This window comes from Heteronotia binoei, chromosome 2 (genome assembly GCF_032191835.1).
Source record: "Heteronotia binoei isolate CCM8104 ecotype False Entrance Well chromosome 2, APGP_CSIRO_Hbin_v1, whole genome shotgun sequence".
NCBI lineage: Eukaryota > Metazoa > Chordata > Lepidosauria > Squamata > Gekkonidae > Heteronotia > Heteronotia binoei.
This window is the reverse complement of record NC_083224.1, coordinates 116428605-116451605: the sequence shown is the minus strand read 5'-3', so window position 1 is coordinate 116451605 and position 23001 is coordinate 116428605. Positions and strand designations below refer to the sequence as shown.

The window sequence follows — 23001 nt, the reverse complement described above, 5'->3', positions numbered from 1 at the left end:
GCAGTCATTAGTATCACTTTATTGCTTCCCATCTCCAATGTACATTTGCAGTAGTTGCTTCAATGAATTGTGCATAGAGGGCATTAAGGAAGCTATATTTCTGTAGTAAACCATATCATTTGCTCTTCAATTGAACTCCTTTCATATCACAGCACAACTTACGTTGCTACCAGTATCACCCTGGATCCACGCTCAATTAAAAATCACTTTTTAATAGCTAAGGCTGAGTAGTGTATTACCCCGACACCATTGATTTTAGGGTTCAGAAGAACTGATGGGAGCACAGCCAAGGATACAGTGTATCATCATATCATCATCGTAGAGATATAATAAAAGCGGAACGTGTTGGCTTGATCCTCAATTTTTATTGGCAGTTGTGCCTACCACAAAAGTGGCCTTGCACTATCTGTCACCACTCCCCCCTGTCATTGGGTAGCCTCGCTGTGACCCACCTACTGCCAGCCCTGTCAGGTCAGAACCCCATCAGAAGGCTGCTGACCTTTGAGCGAGACGGTTCTCTGCTGAGAGGTTCTCCTGGAGCCTTACTGATTACTTCTGCCTCTCCTCATGGCCTGTTGTAAGAAGTCTGGGATAGTCTGTCTTCCACCCCCACCCCCCCCCCCACACACACAAACAAACAATGCTGCTGCAAAGCAAACAGTGAAGCAAACAGTAAACTGTGAGAGACATGTTCCTCAGTTCCCGCCTACTCAGGCCCTCAGTCTTACCTCAGAGACAGCCAATTCTTCTCTGTGTCCTCTCTGTTACCCAGCCTTAGAAAGGGCTGCAGAGCTACTGTGGCCTCACAAAAGGCCTACCAGCACATGTAGCCTCCATAGGCCACACAAATAGCCAGGGAGGCAAGACCCCACTTATTTTTCCCTGGGAAGTGCTTGCCAGAGGCTGTTGATTGGCAATCCAGGCTGCTTTTCTCAGTAAAGGGGGAGGCCTCAGGCAAATAGAATAGCATACAGTCCACAGTTATTTTCTCCAGAATGGGGAGAGCAATCTGTTGTCTGGAATGCAGTTCTGATCCCAGGAGATCTTCAGGCTCCACCTGGAGGTTGGCTACTCTAGGCCTGGCAGCACCTCTGGGTGACTTGATGCCACCCGGCTGGCATGACTTAACTAGGCCTGGCTGCTTGCTCCTATTCAGCAGCAGTCCCTCTATGACAGCCAATGTGAATTAGCAGTTGCCAACTCCAAGTTGAGAAATTCCTGGAGATTTGGTAGGTGGAACCTGGAGACGGTGAGTTTGAGAAAGGATGGGACCTCAGACAGCATAGAATCTACTCTCAAAATTAGCCATTTCTGCCTGGAGAACCACTGTTGCCAATCTCCAGTTGAGGGCTGTGTCATTATACCCTGCTGAGGTTGCTTGCTTCCTGCTTTTGTCTCCATTATGGAGAAAGACTGTACTTTTACTAGGTAGGTGCTGTAGGGAGGGGAGAGAAGATGGAAAACTGAAATCAGATAAAGTCTCCTACAGAAAATACCTGCCTTGAGGTGCATATTCTATAACACAACTGTGCCAGGCAAAAAAAAGAAATGCCACAAGCTCATGCTGATGCTAAACACCACAAGGCTGAATATGACAGGAAAAGGTGGCAACAATGCACTGCAAACAAAAGGAATGATGTGCTTCAGTGTCTGTGTGAACATTGTCATGCTCCCCCTGCAACCCCCCCTCGCATTATTCTTCCTTCTTGGCATTTGGACCTTTTTCAGGGCTTTGAGCCACCACAGACACAGGGACACATACATATGCGGGGGTGGGGGGGTGGGAATGCAAAGCCAGTGTCTGTTTCAGCTGCAGGATGGGTGGGAAGACAGCAAGGGTGAGGAGCAGTGTTCCCTCTAAGCTGAGTTAGCATGAGCTAGCTCACAGATTTTTAACCTCCAGCTCACACCTTTTTGTCTTAGCTCAGGAAAAATGGTCCCAGAGCACAATAATTTATGCAGTAGCCCACAACTTTAATGCCAGTAGCTCACAAAGAAGAAGTTTTGCTCACAAGACTTAGAGGGAACATTGGTGAGGAGGTGAGTGAAAGTCAAGGCTGAGGGGGGGGGCTTCAGAGTGGGGTCTGCCAGACCAAGGTTTTTGCTGTGGAAGCTGACTGGGTGATTTTGGGCCAGTTACAGACTTTCAACCTAACCTAACTTACAAGGTTGTGCAGATCAAAATGGGGAGAGGAGAATGATGTAAGCTGCTTTGGTCTCCCCACCACCATCAGTGTGAAGAAAGATTGTCATTTTCCTGTGTAGAAGCTGAAGGGAAGGGGAAGGCAATGGAAAGCTGAAAGAGGGACAGATAAAACAGAAGGAGATATGGTTGCCAACTCCAGGTTAGGAAATTCCTGGAGATTTAAGGGGTGGGGTTTGAGGAGGGATGAGACCTCAGACAGATACAATGTCATTTCCTCCTGGGGAACCACTGTTGCCAATCTCCAGATGAGAGCTGGAGATCATTCAGAATTACAACTGCTCTCCAGATAACAGACATCAGCTCCCCTTCAGGTGTGTGGGAGTGAAAGTGCATGCCTTCACTTGGGTGGGTGGAAGACTGCAGGGTGGGGGGCACTCACCCAGAGCCTCTTTCTAGAGCCCATTGCATTTTCTTCACAACGGTCCTTATTATTAGCATAAAATAAAAGGAATAAAACAAAACTATATTTTAAGAAACACATAGAGTTCAGAATTTTATCCCAAGCAAGGGAGAAAATGTAAATCAGTCAAAGGGGGAAAAAAAATCAAAATATACAATATTAAACCATTTTTTCGAATCCTATCGCTAATATCTTATTTTATGAACTACCTCACTTTACAAAATTCTACCTACCTTACCTAGCCTTACCTAAAAAAATTCCCTAAATTCCCTTCTTTTCAAGCCCCTCTCCAACGTATGTATATATATTTCTCTCTCAATCATATCCTGTCAACAGAACATCTCAGTTCCAGCTTTCTCTCATTGGTTTGTTCTCTCATTCTGTCAAATCCACTCCACTCCACATACACAAACTCCTTTCCTCTCTCTCAGTCGACACCCTTAGTTGTTGTCTCACTTTTGAAAAGATCTAATTTAAATCCCCCAGATCTGGCCAATTAACACCCAGTCTCAAATCTTCCATTTCTGGATAAGGTGATTGAGAGATTGGTAGCAGAAAACTCCAGAAATCCCTGGATGACACATCAGTGCTGGATCCATTCCAATCTGGCTTCAGCCCTGGCCATGGGATGAAGACAGCACTGGTTGCCCTCACAGATGATCTCTGCAGGATTAAGGTGGGTTGGTCTTGTGAGCAAAAATTCTACTTTAATAATAATAATTTTTAATTTATATCCCGCCCTCCCCGCTGAAGCAGGCTCAGGGCGGCTTACATGGCATAAAATGCAGACATTACAATAATACAATAATAAAATACACTAATTACACTAATTACATAACAATTATATTTCTCAATTAAAATATACTATTACATTAAAACCATCAATTAAAACTATCAAATTTAAAACCAACAAATTAATTTGGTGCTACAGTCCTGATGTTACTCATCATGACACAGTTTTACATGATGACAGTAAAATTATTCCACATTAAGAAAAAGCCAGCTGGAAGAGGGTGGTCTTGCAGGTCCAGTGGAACTGGTTTAGGCTCCGCAAGACTCGTACCTCTTCTGGTAATTGGTTCCACCAGTGGGGAGCTGTAATCGAGACGGCCCTTTCTCTCGTAACTTTCAGTTTGGCCTCCTTCGGCCCAGGGATAGTCAGTAGTCAGTCTGGCTGCTGCGTTCTGCACTAGCTGCCTGTTTCCGGGTTTGGCACAGGGGCAGCTTCATGTAGAGGGCATTACAGTAGTCTAACCTCGAGGTGTCGGTTACATGTACTTTGTGAGGTACTGGTATTAAAATTTTGAGCTACTGGCATTAAAGTTGTGAGCTACTGCATAAATTATTGTGCTCAGGGGTCATCCTTCCTGAGCTAAGACAAAAATGTGTGAGCTGGATGCTAAAAATTTGTGAGCTAGCTCATGCTAACTCATCTTAGAGAGAACACTGGTTGGCGTTGCTGGCCCCCCATCAACAGTTATTGATATTACTCAACCTCACAGCAGCATTCAACACAGTCAATTATGATCTTCTGACTCAATGCCTTGCCAACACTGGAATTCATGGGGTAGCCCTATAATGACTTACCTCATTTCTCCATGGTCAGGGATTGAGGGTGGCAATGAGATCAGTGTCTCTGAGGTGTCAGGCAATGTATCTTTTCCTGAAATAAAATGCTTAGTTTAATAGCAGCCATATTGAACCACTGTTACTAACCATGAGAAAGACCTTGCATATCAAAGTAGAATGTTGTAGATTGTTGCCAGTGCTTGATGTGAACCTCTCTCTCCCCCTAATACTAACAAAGGGAAGAATTTCCCTTTGAAGATAAAGTGCCTCCAGGGATGAGCCTCTTGGGCATCCCAGGAAGACATACCGTAGGAATGAGATAAGAGAGAGGGCCCGTGTGAACCTTCACACCTCAGCTCAGCAATGTTTAGAATTGTGGCTTTTGTTTAGAAACCTTTGATGTAGCCCTCTTAAGTATGCATTGCACTGTTACATGGTATCAGTCCCAATTTCTTCGTTCTAGTGCATATGGATTATCAAATAAAGCCTAACTTTGTATCAATTCAAGGTCTGGTTGCTTTGAAACCTTATTGCCTGACATGAGGTGCCTGCTGGAATGCAGGGTTCCCCAAGGATCCCTCCTCTCTTGGATATTATTTAACATCTAAATGCACCCTCCCACCCATCTATTTCTGATGATGGGTGGCTGGATTGATGCTGTCTCCATGAATTTAACTGAAGGACTGGAGGCCATAGTTAGATGGTTGAACCAAAGTCTGCTGAAACTGAATCCAAGTAAGGGGGAGGTTCTGTGGCAGGGGGGCATGGTTGGGTTGCTAGCTCCCGACTCTTGATGGTGTGCTCTTATCACCAGTACCAACCGCCAAGAGTCTGGATATTACCTTGGATGCCACTTTACCCATGGAGGCCCAGGTTGCATAGATTGCCAGCTGGCATTTCTCCAACTTTGCCAGGTTAGGCATCTGGCCCCCTACCTGTCTCGCCCTGACCTAGCCATGGTAATACGTGCAATGATCACCTCCATGATAGGCTATGGTAATCATAAAATCATAGAATCATAAAGTTGGAAGGAACCTCCAGGGTCATCCAGTCCAACCCCCTATACAATGCAGGAAACTCACAAATACCTCCCCCTAAATTCACAGGATCTTCATTGCTGTCAGATGGCCATCTAGCCTCTGTTTAAAAACCTCCAAGGAAGGAGAGCCCACCACCTCCCAAGGAAGTCTGTTCCACTGAGGAATCACTCTAACCCTCAGGAAGTTCTTCCTAATGTTGAGCCATAAACTCTTTTGATTTAATTTCAACCCATTGGTTCTGGTCCTACCTTCTGGGGCCAAATGCTCTCTGCCTATCCTTGCACCTGACCCGGAAGCTCTTGCTGATCCAGAATGCAGCCATGCGAGTTGTTACTGGGACACCTCAGATGGCATACATTCAACCTGTGCTGCTTGAGCTGCACTGGCTTCCAGTGGAGCACCAGATCAGGTTCAAGGTCTTGGTTTTGACCTTTAAGGCCCTTAACAGTCAGGGACTCACATACTTTCAAAACCTCCTCTCTCAATATGCCCCTGAAAGAGCATTTTGCTCTGGGAATAAGAACCTCCTGGTGGTCTCCAGCCTAAGAGAGATCCAGCTGCCCTTCACTTGCCTGGTGGAATACCCTGCCAGAGGATGTCCATGTCCTATGGGGCTTACTATCTTTCCACAGGGCATGTGAGGCAAAGATATTCTGCCAGGCATTTGGTTGAGGACAACAATGGCACAGTAGACAATCTGGCACGCTTATTTTCCCCACTCTCTGCAACTTCTCCTATTCAGCCTTTGGAAATATTTTTCCACCATCTCAGGAATTGTATTATTTTAATTGTATTTTAAAATTTTGACTGAATTATTTATTGTTCCTTTTTTATTGTAAATCTCTGTAAGCCCTGTCTGCAGGGCAGGGCAACTCAGAAATTTAACAAAATAATAATAAAAAAATTAAAAAATGTCAAGAACTATGTATACATTTACAATATTTAAGATGTTATATGCATTGCATCATAGTTATTGCCTTACCCTGTAGCTACATGCCTAGCCTTATGCACAAAAAAAGTAATAATCATCATAAATAGACCATGGTTTAAAAGTCTGGCATTATTACCTTCCCCCCAAAAACATGTAAAATCTAACAGTGGCTGCACAGTTAGAGAATAAGACAAAAATCAACTGTTCCAGAAAGAACAAAAACCAAGTCTTTAGGAAATTGTACAAATTTGTATCAGAAGTTCTCATTTCATGTAATAAAAATCCATTACAAAGAAAATCCCACACATATACAGTCCACAAAAATCCATTCTGATTTGTCGACTCCTGAAGAAATTCGCAACTCCAAATGGGTCAAAAAACCTCCTTCTTCCTTACAACACACAAGGAGTTCAACGGATGACGTCAGCTTCTAAGGTAATAGTCACCTCACATGATTGCTAGCTTGAACCACGTTCCACTTTAGATAGCTTTTTTGAAAGCCGAATGATAAACCTTAACGCATCATTCTATCACACTCTTATCAATGCCCATTCTTAACTTCTTAAAGACGACTAGAGGTTTTTTGACCCATTTGGAGTTGTGAATTTCTTCAGGACACATAAGAATGGATTTTTGTGGACTGTATATACGTGGGATTTCCTTTGCAATGGATTTTTATTGCATGAATTGAGAACTTCTAAAGACTTGGTTTTTGTTCTTTCTGGCACAGTTGATTTTTGTCTGATTATTACCTTCCAAGCAAGAAGAGTAAGTTTTAGCAGCAACAATGATATAACATTTGCTAGTAATAATAAACACAGGAGCTCTAATTTGCAACAGATTGGCCTCCCACTCTATATAGTGCCTACTGAATGACAGAAATGGAGAAAAACCTATCAGAATTTCTCTAGATGATCTCCCTGGACATCAACAGATTGACTTTCTGTTTTTCAAAACCTCTAAATCCCAATGATATTCTGAAAACTAATCCATTAGAAGTCACATAGCTATACTAGCATGCATGTAGCAACCAGGGCTTTTTTTGTAGAAAAAGCTCAGCAGGAACTCATTAGCATATTAGACCACACACCCTAATATTAGCATATTAATGTATTAGCATATTAGGCTACACACTCATTAGCATATTAGGCCACACCAGCTGGGATAATCAAGTACAAGTGGAACTGGTGGTAGCCAGCTCCCGTTACCCACTTGCCACGCCTCCCTCCCTCCCCCCCAAAGCTGCAGCTGCTCCCACCAAATCTTCAAAGGCACCCACATACCACAGCAGCAGTCCTTCAGAAGACAATGTCCACCACTGAGGGAGGGAGGGAGGGAGGGAAGGAAGGAAGGAAGGAAGGAAGGAAGGAAGGAAGGAAGGAAGGAAGGAAGGAAGAGTGGGAGTGGGAAAGAAAGCAAATAGGGAAAAAGAAATATTGACAGAAAGAAAGACTGACGAAAGAAAGAAAGAAAGAAAGAAAGAAAGAAAGAAAGAAAGAAAGAAAGAAAGAAAGAAAGAAAGAAAGAAAGAGAGGGAAGGGGGGAAGAAAGGGGATGGGAGCAACTCAACTCAACGTGGCTGGGCCCTCTGACCCCCACCGGCCAGTGGGACATAGGGAGGCTGCCGTCCAAGAGTGGCTGGACCCCCTGAAGCTGCCTGGGCTGAGCCAGAATGCTGGCCAAGGCATATGGAACACTGCCCATGCTAGCTAGAATGCTGTTCTGGCTAAAAAAAAGCCCTGGTAGCAACTAGAATGGCTGGTTGTGAGTCTGGGCCTTATTGGTAGGTAGAGAGGCAAAAGTGGCTTATCTTGTAAAGCTTAGTTATCTCTCTGTGACAGGGCCAGCTTGCCCACTAGGCAAACAAAGTTGTGGCCAAGGGCGCTGGGAAGGTGGGGGTGCTGAATCGGACTCCCCCCCCCTCCCGGTACCCTAGGCAAGTGTCTAGTTTACCTGCCTCCTCTTCCTGCCCGCAACCGGCACCACCACTGCCCGCCCCTTCGTTCCCTTCCCTTCCCGTCACCTCCTCTGAAGTGTGGTGCCTGCCCCCTCCTTCCCTTCCTGTCACCTCCCCCCCCCACGCGATCACAGAGCACCGTTGGGATACAGAATGCATCTTATTTTTTGAAGAACGCACTGAAGGGGAAGCCTCCAGCGCCATCTTCAAGTGATAAGATACATGCCAGGTGGTAACCAGTATGGCCCAGGCACGGCACGCTGTTATCACACTGCTGAGGGGGAAGGCAATGGGAAGGGAAGGGAAAAGAGGGGGTGGTGGTGGAGGTGCCAGGCAGGTGGGTGGAGGAGGCATGGGTGGTGGGTGGGTGGCAGCGGGCAGGTGGGTGGTGCCCTGCAGTGGCAGGGGGGGGCGCCTGCCTGGGGCACCATGTGCCCTTGGGCCAGCACTGATAAGGAGTGTCCATAAGAAGGAATGGATAAGAATAAGTACCTACTGGAAAAGCCTAATTAAAAATAACTTTCTCTCCACCAACATGCAGTGGAGAAAAGGAAATTTCCTTTCACCTAAATGAAATTGATGGCAATGCGACCAGAAGCAGATGGCATCGATCTCCAAACAACATGCCACAGCCGATTGATTGTATCATTTCTAGCTGGTCCTCATGGAGCATGTGTGACCCTTGCCAGAAAAAAAGGGTGAGTCTCTTTGTGTCCTACATATAAGGTATCTCAGGCTAATTCCACACTAACCTTGCTCCGTGCCCGGCTTCCGTTTCTCTCTGGAGCAAGCTAGTGATTTCGCACCAGCTGCTCCACACTGCCAATTTGCTCCAAGGCAACCCACAATTTGCCCTGGTGCAAAATGGCAGCACGGAGCAGCAGGTGCAAACTTGCTAGCTTGCTCTGGAGAGAAATGGAAGCCTGGAGCAGACCAATGTTAGTGTGGAATCAACCGGAATGTATTGCAAGTAAAAGCTTATAGCTTGCAAGTTAAAATGAATATGGATTCTCCATTCATTCTGTCTACCATCCTCCATTATTTCTTCAGGTCCATTTTATCTGTCCACTGACTTTTGCTTAGAAGTGGCCAGCCTCTCCTGAACTTACTTTTCCTCTTTCCTTTGCTGTCTTCTCCCACATTTACCATAATGTGCATATCTTGTACAAGTCCCTCCTGACATAAATACTGATCTGAAATGCTTCTTCAGACCAGCTTATTTCATCAGTTCTTCTTACCTTAGTTCCTTGTCTCCTCTGCCCATTACCTTAAGCCATCTTCTATGCACCCTTCAAGGTTTATTTTCTCAGTTCATTGTCTATTTTGTTACACTCACTCAGCCACCTTGCCTTTGTGCTTCCTCCTCCTAAGTTCCTGAAATTTCTTTTCAGTCTTCAGCCTGCCCTACAAAACCCGTAGGGCCTGTACAACTTTGTGATTATCGTTGCCAAACTGAAAGTTTTCTTATGCTTCACAGAAATTGAATTACAAGTATTTTAGCATGTTTGTTCCCTGATCAGTTGGCAAGTTTCTTTACCATCACACCATCTCAGACTTACTTTTCCAATACAAATAAAATATAGACATCAGTTATTATTTTGTCATTATTCTGTGTTCTTCTAATGTGAATCCGTATCTTTGAGCATAGTCTATGGGACATGTCTTTACTGATGTTCAAATAAAGTTCTCATTTAAGATATAAATGAGATTAATTGCATAGAGTTTGGAGGTGCACAAGGCCTGATCCTACAAGGATCCTCCCATGAACTCATATTGATTTAAGTCCATGTATAGCAGAGGTGTCAGACATGAGGCCCAAGGGCCAAATCAGGCCCCTGGAGGGCTCCTATCAGGCCCGCGAGCAACTCACTGTGATCTGCGTCTTACTCTCTCTCTTGCTTTCTTCTGCATCACAGCTTGCTTTGCTAGGCTCGCTTAATTGCACCATCTGGCACTCATATTTTCCCCACCCTCTGCAACCTCTCCCCCTAGTCAGCCTTTGGAAATAGCCTCTATTTCCAAATAGCCTGACCAGCACATGAAGCAGCTTAAGTACAAAAGCTTGCAATGCCCAGCATTTCATGTTTTCCCTGGGCCTTAGGCTCAAAGGAATTGACCATGAGATTTCTGTAATGAAAGTCAATAAATCAAAAGTAGCTTTGCAACTTACACACACATACCTGAACAACACCAGAGAAGCATGCTCAAGATTGCTACAGCACAGACATTGTCTCCAGATTTTGATGCAATAATTCAAAGCAAGAAGTGTCCGTTATCAGAAACGGTTAAATAAAATATTGCAGGAGTGCTAATATTTTAAGCATATTTTGTATTAAGTTTTTTAAAAAACCTTTGTGTTTGTCTGCGTCCTTTATAATATTTATATCTCTGCTACCTGGCATTACATTTTATGACTCATATGGCCTGGCTTGACAAGGTCTCATTTATGTCAGATCTGGCCCTCATAGCAAATGAGTTTGACACCCCTGAATAATATTCCATGACAACTAACTTATCACTAATACCTGCAAATATGGGTGTTCTAGTGAAGCTATTTCTCTTTAGTAGTGGTGCTATAATGCTCTGGCAGTTAGCCAATTTGTATGAATTGCACTCAACATCCCTGTTTATGAGTGGAGATTATGGCTCACAGCTACTCATTTTTCATCCTTGAGTATTTTCTACCTCCAAAGTGTCTTCAGATATAGGCTTTGATTGCTACAAAGATTAGTGGTGAAATTCCCATTATTTTCAAAAGCACTGTATAATATCATCTTGTCAGCATGATAGGATGGATTTTTTGTTTGTTTGTTTGAGTTGTTACTCATTGGCTTTACTTAAGGCACCAGCATACATGCCATTATTTACTACCATGATTCTTTGTACAGGAAAAGTAGCTAAAAAACCTAGCCCTGTCCAAGTGTGTTCTAAGTATAAGTTAAGAAACTATAGGAAACCGATATAGCTAACTTGAAGCACACAGACAATACTGAAGTGATAGTTCAGGGGGGGTGGTAATTAGTTACAAGCAAAAGCATCTAAATCTGCTTGCACATACCTTTCTATATTCTCTGTTAGATGCTTTAGCATTCAGCAGAAAGTGTAGGTATCGAGTTGCTGCTGGGAAAAAGGTTACTACCTGCTCCCTGTGGCCTGTTGCATAGCAACAGAGCATTTGACAGAAAGTACAGGTGATATAACCCAGGCAAAGGTTGCTGTCTGTTCTTTAGGACATTTTCCAAAGCAACATAAGGAAGCCAGAAGAGCAGATAACACATCTACATGAACTTGCCCTTGGGATTAATCCAGAAACCCCAGCTGGTACAAAATGCAGTGGCATGCCTGTTGATGGAATTGCCTGTGTGGGCATGTATCTAACTGGTGCTATGCCAATTACACTGGCTACCTATTGGGTACTGGATTCACTTCAAGGTTTTGATATTGATCTTTAAAGCCCTGCATGGCCTAGGACTGACATAACTGAGGGACCTGTATGTGCCCTGGAGGGCTCTACTCTCGAAAAACCAACATCTGCTGGTTGTCCCCAGCTCTAGGGACATCTGCTTAGCCTCAACTAGGGCCAGGGCCTTTTCTGTCCTAGCCCCAGCCTGTGGAACATGCTCCCATTGGAGGTTAGAGCCCTGCCAGATTTGTTACCTTTTTGCAGGGCTTGCAAGATGGAGCTGTTCTGCCAGGCCCTTGGCTGAGGCAGTGGGTGTCCAAGCTACAGCAACTTGGCCTTCCTTTCTGAAGCATGCTGTTGTCTATCAAAGTGTGCTAGAGTACACCATCTGATGGCCCACTTGTAACATGAAACTGTTTGACTTATTGGTCAGCTAGAAATTGCACTGTTGAGAATTACTCTGTCTCCTGCTCTGTAATGAAGAGGCTAATTGTTTTAATGCACTGATTTTATTAGTTTTAATCCTACTGTTCTCATTGTCCGATTATGTTATGATCTGCCTGAGCCCATTTGTGGAGTAGGGTGGAATATAAATTTCCTAAATAAAATAAAAATTGCATACAGATACCACAGTCATCAGTCATATGGAGGGAGGCCAGACTGAAGCCAATTGCAGATGTGAACTATAGGAACACATTTGATCCCAGAAATGCACCCAAAGAAATTATCAAATAAATCTCAGGAATGTGTATTTAGCACTGAAATTACCACAAGAGTGTACCTGATATGATGGTATCTACCACTGTACTGTCTCAAAGATTGGACAGGATAGAGGGAAATAAGGCCTTTGCTATAAATGTTTAATATTAGTATTAGCAGAGATCTGTGTTGGTCAAGAATTCCTCATATTTATTCTAGAAAAGAGTAAGAGTCCAGTAGCACCTTAAAGACTAACAGAAATTGTGGTAAGGTATGAGCTTTCATGAGTCACTGCTCACTTCTTCAGAGATGTATTCTGTTACAGTATAGATTCGCCTATGTGGAACAGCCTTCTCAGTTTGGCGGTGACTCATGTGATTACTCAGACAAAGAAACCGAAGACTGTGTTCCAGACAGCCCTTGCAGAAATACCATTAGATGTGAAGGCTTTCTATGTGGTACAGGTTAGTGAATTAGTGAGTGGCTTTGCTTAATTTGAAACCAGTGATGAAACACCCATCTCTAAAATGTGACCTAAAAAGAGTCATGTAAGAATGTATGGGTTTGGCCTTTTAAGACAAAATGTAAACTTACATTATTTAGTTTGTGGGAAATGAAATCTGATCATATTGTTGATAAAATGAAAAGTTTAAAAGGCATATTCATGAAATATGTTAAAACAATGGATCACAGAATGTGACAGTGTGTTATTTCTGAGGTAACAGGCTAGTTCTCTGCTTATGGAATGTCTTTTGCTACTTAGCTTCATTTATAGATTTATTCAGAAGCCCAACTAAATCAGAATAAAGATCCTACATTTTGTCTCACATCATTTATGAACACTTATTGGGCTAAACAAGGCTTGTCCATTTGATAATAATTTCTGCTGCTGCATTACCATTTTCCAAGCAGCAGTACACTGGAAGCAAATAACTTATAGACAACAAATAATTTCTTAGATGACTTGCATAATAAGCTACAGCCAGGAGCAGGAAAGAAAGAACCACTGAGAAACTGCTGTGCCAAGTGCTTATGGATCAATATATTAACTCAAATTAAACACAACTAGTTAGCACAGATTTCAAAAGATAATAATAATTTTTTTAAACCACCTGCAGCCACCATCATCAGCATTCATAATATATTAAGAACCACTATGGGACTGCTGATAGTTTTCCCCACATCAAATCACAGTGCAAAGTAGGAGAGATTTCTTAGGCATAGTACTATAGTCTCGTTTGCTGAAGCAAGAAAGAACACCATTTATTTAAGTTAGGGGGAATTATATAACAAGCATATTTGTGTGTATAAATGTTGCAGAGAGTTGTTAATAGAACTACATTTTTTTAAAAAATTCTATGGTATGTTGTTTGGTTAAATTGCTAATGTATGTATAAAGTTATAGAAAAGAGACTTGGCATTAAGGCGACGGGTGACTTTAGCAAGCTCAAATTTGATAGAAAGCAAGCAATAGTAGTTTTCCATAGTTCAATTCTAAACTTGCTTTTCAAGTAAGCAGTTCATGAGACAAGAAAGCAGAGCTAGGAGCAGTTTGGAACTGGAGCAAGCAAACTTTAGATGGATGCAGGCCTGGCCCAAGGGCGCATGGTGCCCCAGGCAGCCTCAATGCCCACACCCCATGCCACCCCTCTCTGTGGTGCCTCCCCCTCCCTCCCACCCACCCAATTTTAATGCCCAGGGAACCAGCAGCGAAGCACCAACTCCCAGGGCTCTTTCAAGGTGCCCCCCTCCCCCACCGATCAGCTGATCAGCGGGAAAAGCCACAGGGAGGCTGGGACAGGGAAGGGAAGGAAATGAAGGGGTGGGGGTGGGCAGAAGAGGCAGGCAAACTAGGTGGTTGCCTGGGGCACGGGGAGGGCGGGGGAGACAATTCGGCACCCCCATCCTTCTGGCACCCTAGTTTGCCTCGTGGGTGGGCCAGCCCTGGATGGATGCATAAAACAAGGTAGAGCAGGAAACAGGAAAGATGCAGGATATGAAGCCACTTTTACAGGACACATGGAAAATTGCTCATCACTGCCCCCTAGATTGGCAACATAACTGCATAGAAAATAATCACTAGACTGTCTATTGTGGGAGAGACTGGAGACAAAATACAGTATTTTTTGCACCATAAGACTCACTTTCCCCCCAAAAAAAACTGGAGGGAAAAGTGTGTGCGTCTTAAGGAGCGAATACTGCAAAAAATTCACACAAATGCGTCTAAATTCACACAAACGGCTCTAAAAACTAGGTGCGTCTTATGCTCAGGTGCGTCTTATGGAGCGAAAAATACGTAAGTACCTTACCCATTGAAATCTAGATTGAATTTCTGTAGATTCAAGTTCAAGACTAACTCTAAGTCATAGGCAGAATGTATCAGTGTGAACATATTTTTCAGGCATTTCAATTGTATTCAATGGCCTCCAAAATAATGAAAACATAATCCTCAATTCTCAGTATATAATCCAGATTGCTAGATTTGTTGCTTGTTGCAGTCATGCCATGCAATATTTCTAGATTTCTTGCACTGCTGACAATTTCCTGTAGATATCTCCTAAAACTACAGTACAGTTTGCCTCTGATTCAAGATCTAATTCAAGCCTTAAGGAATATTATAGTTATGTTCGACCCCATAAATTTATCTTAATCAGTTACACGTATTTTTAAATTATTGTATCAAAAAGTATCTATTGATTCATACATTTTTATGCCTTTGGAACTCCTTGTTTCTTCCCCTCTTTTTGATCTTATAATATCCTAGTGAGGGAGGTTAGGCTGGGAAGGAGTAGCCAGCCCAAGGTGAATTTTCTATGGCTGAGTGGGAATGTGGACTTGAATTTCCAGGCTATAGTCTAATACTGAAACCAGTACAGCACACTGACTTGGTAAAACAAAGCTGAAATAAAGCCTCTAAATTCTGAGAGTGAGGGATTAATTAATGTTTAATCAATTCATTCCCATTCTATGTCCTAGGAAGATGCATCGATCCGATACTGCGTTGCGATGGAGAAGATGGCTGTGGAGATTACTCAGATGAAATAAATTGTAAGAAAGCATATAATAGGTGCAACCGAGAGGCAGAACAATACTGGGGCATCCAAATGCTAGCCAATGGGTAAGCATCTCTATATTTTCTGCCAAGAAGCTTTATGGCAAGTCAGAAAACTTTCATTTTAGATTAACTTGGTCTCACATTTGAAAACAGCATAGATTCTTGGAGGTGTGTGTATATCTGATGATGCAAGATTCTTCCACTCCTCTGACCAGACAACTGATCAGTGGCCCCATTTGGAAACACAATGCATGTGAACCCTTGAGTTCATAGATAAGACACTTTCCACACAGTCCTCTTCCCTAGAAGCTCCATTTGATGACCCAAAACCTGATGCTGGAGTAAAGGGAGCCTTACAGACAAAATCCAGTGAGACATAAGTGGACACGGACCTGAACAACGCCCCCCCCACACACCTCCCTCTTCTGCTAGCCTAGGAAACATGCAGGAGCAAGAGTCCCATTTCCATAACTGAGTGCACTGGCAACTTTGCCTGATTCCATTTCCTTTCTACTGTCTACACCCCAGCATGCCTCTTGGCATCTGCACTGAGTCGCAGTGAGAAAAGCAGACTATTAAAAAAAAAATAATTTTGTCCACAAGGCTGTCTCACCCCTAGCCTTAGATGTTCCAGATTCTTAGGGAGCCACTGGGTGAAAACGAAGGTAGGAAAGATCCATCTGTGCAAACTCCTTCTGGCTGAATCTGCATCATATGAGAAGCTGCCAAGCCACCATTGAGAACTAGGTCAGGCTCTTTTCTTTTCCCTTAACAGTACGGTCAAAGACTTCATCCACACATCATTGGATATCACACTATTATTTCACTGTAGCAATCAATCCTCTCCTTAATTTTCTTACACGCACAGAAAAATCTATTTGCAAATGATTTCTGTAGTGTGAGAGTCCCCAACATGGTGCTCATGGGTGCCATGGAACCCACCAACACCTTTTCTGGTGAGTGCTAAGTGTTTTTATGAAGTGTGTGGGGCCAGGTAGAGTTTTTGTTCAGCAATGCTTCTGATTAACTATTTGAAAATTGACTGGCTGCGTAGATTTTTTTTAATTTTGCTTTTACAGGTGGACCACAGCACAGAATCTGCACTGTATTAACCAAGTTAAGCTGTGGCATTAATTTTGTGACTTGCTCTGCCTCCTACTGGCAACATTTTGTGACAGCCATTATGTTGCAGTGCCCACGATGCCATGTCAGAAAGTTTCAAATATGCCTACAGTCTCAAAAAGGTTGGAAACCCCTACTGTAGTCAACAATTTAGAAATATCCCACAATGAATGGATACAGTCAAAGAAAGAATAAAGAAAGCTGTCCTGTAACATCTCCAAACAACCTCCCTTATTCCCCCCCCTTCCTTTTAGACTGCAATACAGAGCTCTACAGGGTCACATAATTATATTACCCAGCCTCTCTCAGGTAATAATTCAGTCTCTCCTCTAGCTCTATCCAGATATTCTAAAAAGATGGAATCAATGCCCAGAGGAGGGATCAGTATTGTGCTCACTGCCCTGACCTTGTGTTCATCAGCACTGAGCCTAAGCATGGAAAACTTATCTATATGCAGGCATGATGGAAAAGTCTTGCCTTTTGCTTCTTGTGTGTGCCTAGATGTCAGGATAGGGCCGGGCATCACCATACTATTAGCCTTTCCCTGATTTTAATTTTATGTAATTTTAGAAAATCTGAATTGGATCTCTGTCACATTCTATCAGACAAGTATGGGAATTGCTCCATCCTTGATAAATTATACAAATTATGGACACTGCACTCTGCAACCAACCATATCCATGGGAGGTTGGCCATTAGTTGAATTCAGTCAGATCCTGCTTGATTATTGCTGTAAATCTGCTGCTGAGATGAAAAGCTGATTGTCTTCCTGTAAGAAATTATCTCACCTCTCCTTGTTGAATTTGATGTTCCAGTGATTATAAGACACTATAAAACTGAAAATGCACTGGACAGTAATTCTTGTAATTTAAAGGCATCTGTGACAAGGTAACAGTCTTATTAGTCACTTCTCTAAAACAATCACCCTGATGTTGCATCAATTTACCAAAATTCCCCTCCAGAAATGGCACATTAGATACTCTTAAAGATTTGAACAGTTTTTAAAGATTTATTTGAACAAACTGGCAGGGAAGGGACTCAATATCTATACAATGTTTGGGATTTGGTACTGGTAGACAGAAAGTTACATATATCCACAGAACTGCATCTTATGCTGCTGGATAAACAAGAGATATTCTTAGACTTAGAGCTGTTTGGCATTCACTGAAGGTATAATTCAAGATTTCCTTTTGAACTTCACACTGGTTGATCACTAGTCCTGAGAATGTACTCAGCTTTATCCCTCTGTTTAAGGGTTCTCCTAATAGACCCTCTTCTCTGGCAAGGTTGTTATTATCTTCTCTTTAAGACCAATTCTTCCAGAGTCTATTTTTTTTTCCAAAGCCACACCACACTGGCTCTGAAATAGGCTCTGCTTTTTAGACTCTTCTCACACTCAAGAGTCTCAGCAAGCCACCACTCTCTTCTTCAACCACCCTCCAACAACCTGTCACATTCCTCTCAACAGTTAGCTGCAGTTCTCCAATCAGAGCAAGTTTCATGGGCTGTCAATTAGGGTAGCCAACTCACTCTCTTCCAAGCAGCACTGCCAATAAGCATGCCTCTGTTTGCAGTCCATTACAACATCTTTATTTAGTTTATTTGGTTAGAATATTTTCTGTTTCTTCTCTACAATATAGTACTTTACATTTTTGTCTAAGTAAATAGAATTTCTGGCTTGCAGACTGTTATACTCAGGGCTAGTGCATGGGAGTAGGCCAAGGAGGTGGCTACCTAGGGGTGCCACCTGGTTTAAGGGCACCATGAGGTGCCACCTCTCCCACCACTGCCGTGTCCTGACCTCACTGAGGCTTAGAAAGCCTCAGCAAGGTCAGGAAGCGGGTCCGCTCAGAGTCGATGGCTCTGAGCATGCTCACCACTATGCCCCCCACCTCGGCGAAGTTGGGGTGTATGGCAGTGAGCGTGCTCAGAGTCAGCGGCCACTGTCTGAGTGCACCCACTGTCTTTTAGACCTCACTGAGGCTTTCCAAGCCTCGATGAGGTCGGGGGGAGTGCCCGACCCTCTCCCACTTTAGAGGGAGCTGGGAAGAGGTCTTGCCAGCTCCCTTTGAAGCGGGAGAAGGCCTAGCACCGGGGGGGCCAAGTGCGCGTGACCTGATGTTGTCACTTCTGGTGACGTCATTGGGATTTCTGCATTGCATGCATGAAAATAAACTTTGGAAGGGGGCAGAGGTGCAAGTTTTGGAGTGGGATGCTGGAACCCCTAGCACCGAGCCTGGTTACACTAAGGGGCTGAATTGCTTCTTAGAGCATCCCAGCCCACCTTTCTCTACAGTATAATGGATTGATTCAGTTTGGGGCTCAACCTTCAAGTTCCAACAAATTTTCAATCTGCTCTCTAATCTATTTTATGTGAGATTAGATGGGGCAGCATGCTTGAATACACAATAAATTGGATTACTAAATGTCTGTTCAACACAAACATGAAGCTGACCCCTTAGTGTGCTGGGCTGCCCACAAGGGGCCCAGTTCTGTTTATTGAACTACTCCTTGTGTGCATGGTACATGTGAAAAGAATAGGGTGGGCATCTGCCTCCTGTGCCTTCCTTCTCCCCCACAAACTCATTTCTACTGTGGGAGACTGGGAGATGTGGAGAACCTATTAAATAGTGGGAATGAGGGAGAGAGAAGATGTGGGAGGCTACAACTCCCCATGCTTTCCCAAGCCATACTCAGCAAAGCCCACTTAAATACCTCTACCACTTATCCACATCTCCCTGGCCAGGCCAGAATATAAAACATTCTGACTGTAAAACCCATAGCAAAAGTATATAATCTATTTTGTGAACAATTGACAACTAACATGTAGACTTTATTTCCATCTCATTTCCCCAGATTAAATATCTTCACAAATAATCTGGAAGGATTGGTTTTGGATAATAGTTATTATGGACCATCATGCGTTATACAGTATATTGCGAACATCAGATTTAGAAAACCCTACAATGTAGAAAGCTATTCAGCAGAGGTAAGGATCAAGGAGCTGTGTGTGCAGATTAAACAGATGGCATTGTTGATCCATCATCATCCCATTTGTAAATGTGAACTTGTGGCCAAGCAGCCTTGATTTACACTGTTCTATTTCATATGGATTTCAGATAACCTGGAAGATTCTGATGTATTGCACACAATTTTTAGAGATAATCCTGAAGACTTGTTCACAGAAAATATCTGGGGTCGAAGGTTCATTACTCTTCAAATGGATGGTTTTCAGACCATTCAGAATATGAATGTAAATCAGCATACATGTAATTTATCAGTAAGAGCAGTCTAATTTGCATATATGAACACTAGAGGCTTTACTAATGCTACAAAAGGAACGCATATGCATTCAATTCAATCACTAGTGTTTCTTCTACCAGCTAGTCATGACTTGTTGAGCATGGGGGTGAACACAAGATGTGAGCATTGGAAGAAAATTTGTGTGTGAAATATTCTAGAATCATGGCTGTGTTAAATTCTTGCAATAAAAACTGGTATCTAAAAGGCTATCAGATGTATTGTGATGAAAACTTGTATAGGTTAGTAGGCTATAGTCCACGAAAGCTTATACCACAGTCCACCTGACTAGGATGACCCAGGATGACCTGATGTAGTTAGATCTTGGAAGCTATTCCCTGGTTACTACTTGGATGGAGGACTACCAGGGAAGTTCAGAATTATTATTGCTGTTGTGGCTGTTGTTTATTAAATTTATAAACTGCCCGCCCCCAGAGGGCTCAGAACGGTGTTCAACATAATTAAATATAACAATTAAAATCAATAAATAGAAAATACTAATTTCTATAATTCATCCAGGAATTGATGGCATATCTATAAATTCCATAAAATGGATGAGATACAGGGATTGGTAGGTCAGATGGAAACTATGGTAAGGAATCGTTGCTGCCCTCAACTGTAGGCCTGGTGAAACATCTCTGTTTTACATGCCCTGCAGAATTGAACAAGGTTCTGCAGGGTGCAGATGTTACTAGGTGCAGAATTCCACCAGGCTGGGGTCAGGGCTGAAAAAGCCCTGTCCGTAATTTAGGATAGTTGGATGTCTTTTGGGCCAGGGATTACCAGTAGGTTTTGATCTCCCAAGCATGCCAGTATGCCCCTGCAAGACACTGCACTCAGGGAACAAGAACTTACTTGTGGTCCCCGCCCCAAGAGTGATCTGGCTGTCTTCCACTAGGGTCATGGCTTTCTCATCCCTGTCCTCTACCTGATAGACCTCTCTGCCAGAGAACATTCATGCTGTGCAGGATCTACTGTCTTTCCACAGGGCATGTAAGGCAGAGATGTGCTGCCAAGCATTTGGTTGAGGACAGCGACAGGATGGCATACAGTCTGGCACTCTCACTCTCCCCCACCTGGAAATCCCCAAATGTAACTTTTTCACCATTTTGTAAATAGGGACTTTTTAGCTTGATTGGTTTTTAATGTAGGTTTTTTACGTAAATTGTTTATTTATATACATTGTTGTAAGCCACCCTGAGCAGCTTAATTTAATGAAATAAACAGGGCTCTTTTTCTAGTAGGAGCTCCTCTGCGTATTAGGCCATGACCCCTGATGTAGCCAATCCTCCAAGAGCTTAGAGGGCTCTTAGTACAGGGCCTACTGTAAGCTCCAGGATGACTGGCTACATAAGGGGGCATGGCCTAATATGCAGAGGCGCTTCTGCTAGAAAAAGAGCCCTGGAAATAAATATAACTAAAACCCTTCAGGGGGCATACTGGGAGAGGTGGTCCTGCGGGTATTCTGGTCCCTGACCATTGAGAGCTTTAAAAATCAAAATCAGAACCTTGAAATGAATCCAGTACTCAACTTGGAGTCAGTGCAGCTGGTTGAATGTGTGCAGTTACTGAGGTACCCTTAAGTTTCTGAAGGGTTGCCAAGTCTAACTCAGAAAATATCTGGAGACTTTGGGGGTGGAGCCAGGAGACTTTCCCATTCCCTAAAGTAAATAAAAATACAGCAGTGCAGTTCCCCTGAATATAGTCTTCATTTCATCATCTCCCAGCAGCTGGCTGCACTTCCACTCCCCCATTCTCTCTCTCTCTCACACACACACACACAGACACACACACACACAGCAGCCAAAATAAACACAGCTTGGTAGCACACACTTCATGGTCTCACCAGGGCAATTTACTCACCATGGGTGTTGTTGACTGCTCTATACTCAACCCAGTTGGCCAGACTAACACAGGGAAACCAGAGGTTACTATTTTTGTGTGCAAATGGCTTCTTAAGGGACTGTAAAACAAATGGAGGAACAGGGCTGCTTCTCTTTCCTACAACAGCCACATTGTTCTGCAGGCTCACCCAGCCCCCATTCAGCCTGCCTTGAAGATTTAAAGGCACACACACCTTTCTAGAAGCAAGCTGTTCCCAGTGTCTTCTTAAGCCTTCCGAGGTTTGAAGGCACATGGAGGCTGTTGGGGCAGGGCTTCCCCCTGCTGGCCAGCTGACTGGGGATGGGAAAGAGCCTGCCAAACTGGGAGATCCCCTGCTGGGACCTGGAAATTGACAAGCCTAAGTACCTTGGCTTCTGCATTGCTACACAGAGACAGGCAATGGCAAACCATGTCTGCTCATCTCTTGACTTGAAAACTCTATGGTATAGCCATAAATTATCTATGATGATAGCATTTTATATCACCACGTATGTAAAGGTGCCATGAGAATTCTTTTAATTTTTTTTTGATGTATTGTATATCATCCCTTACATATACTTCTGAATAAAAGTTTTTAAAAAAAACATTTTCAGAACAGTCCTTTCTATCTCTATAACAGCTACCCTTAAGAAAGACCAAGTCTTCAGTAACTTTTTTTAGGGCTTAAACTCAGATCTTCTGGAATACAGCAAAAAGGGTAACGAAGACTTGAGATTACTTTCCACCCACATTTCTCTGGGAAGTTTGACAAATCCACTTAATATGTTCAACAGGGAAGGAGCCGTAGATCAGAAGCAGAGCACACATTAGAATATTTGCTTTGCATTCAGAAGGTTCAACCCCTGGTTCATCCTCAGTTAATGGATTATATTAATAGCTGTAATAATATTAATGAGGTTAATAGCTGTTGCTGCCAGTAACAGGAGATGATACTGAGCTAAATGGTCCAGTTCAAGAAGACAGTTTGGTATATTCGCATTAAAAACCACGTATTAAAGGCATTAGTAATGTTTGTATCCAGTACATCTTCAAAGTGTAAAAACAACATTTAAACATGTACCTGGTGTGAAATTAGGTTACAAAAAATCAAGCACAGTGCTTTTTCTTGCTTTCTATTTAGACCAAAGGAACATTTCGTTTTAAATTTGCTGAGCATGAATCTTATTCAAGTTTTGAAGAACATGTATCTGAAAGAAAAGCAATGCAAGAAAGCTCCAGCTGTGACTTGTTACAACCATCTGATTTGGAAGTTAGTTACAGTCAAGATGATTACAGGTACAAAAAGTTCATTCAGCTGATGAAAAGGTTTTCTTCAAAGGTAAGCATTCTTGTAGTTAACTGTATACATAGAATCATAGAGTTGGAAGGTAGCTCCAGGGTTATCTTGTCCAACCCCCTGCACAATGCGGGAAATTCACAAACACCTCCTTCTGCA

General features: G+C 43.0%; 1 protein-coding gene across 1 annotated transcript in view; it reads left to right on the top strand.

Moving 5' to 3' along the window:
* Positions 1-23001, top strand: part of C8B (complement C8 beta chain) — a 55423-nt gene that overhangs the window by 11051 nt on the left and 21371 nt on the right. Inside the window, exons 2-6 of the mRNA XM_060231886.1 lie at positions 8645-8801; positions 12531-12669; positions 15182-15323; positions 19239-19371; positions 22687-22884. Coding sequence (XP_060087869.1) covers positions 8645-8801; positions 12531-12669; positions 15182-15323; positions 19239-19371; positions 22687-22884 — 769 coding nt within the window. The remainder of the gene's footprint in view (positions 1-8644; positions 8802-12530; positions 12670-15181; positions 15324-19238; positions 19372-22686; positions 22885-23001) is intronic.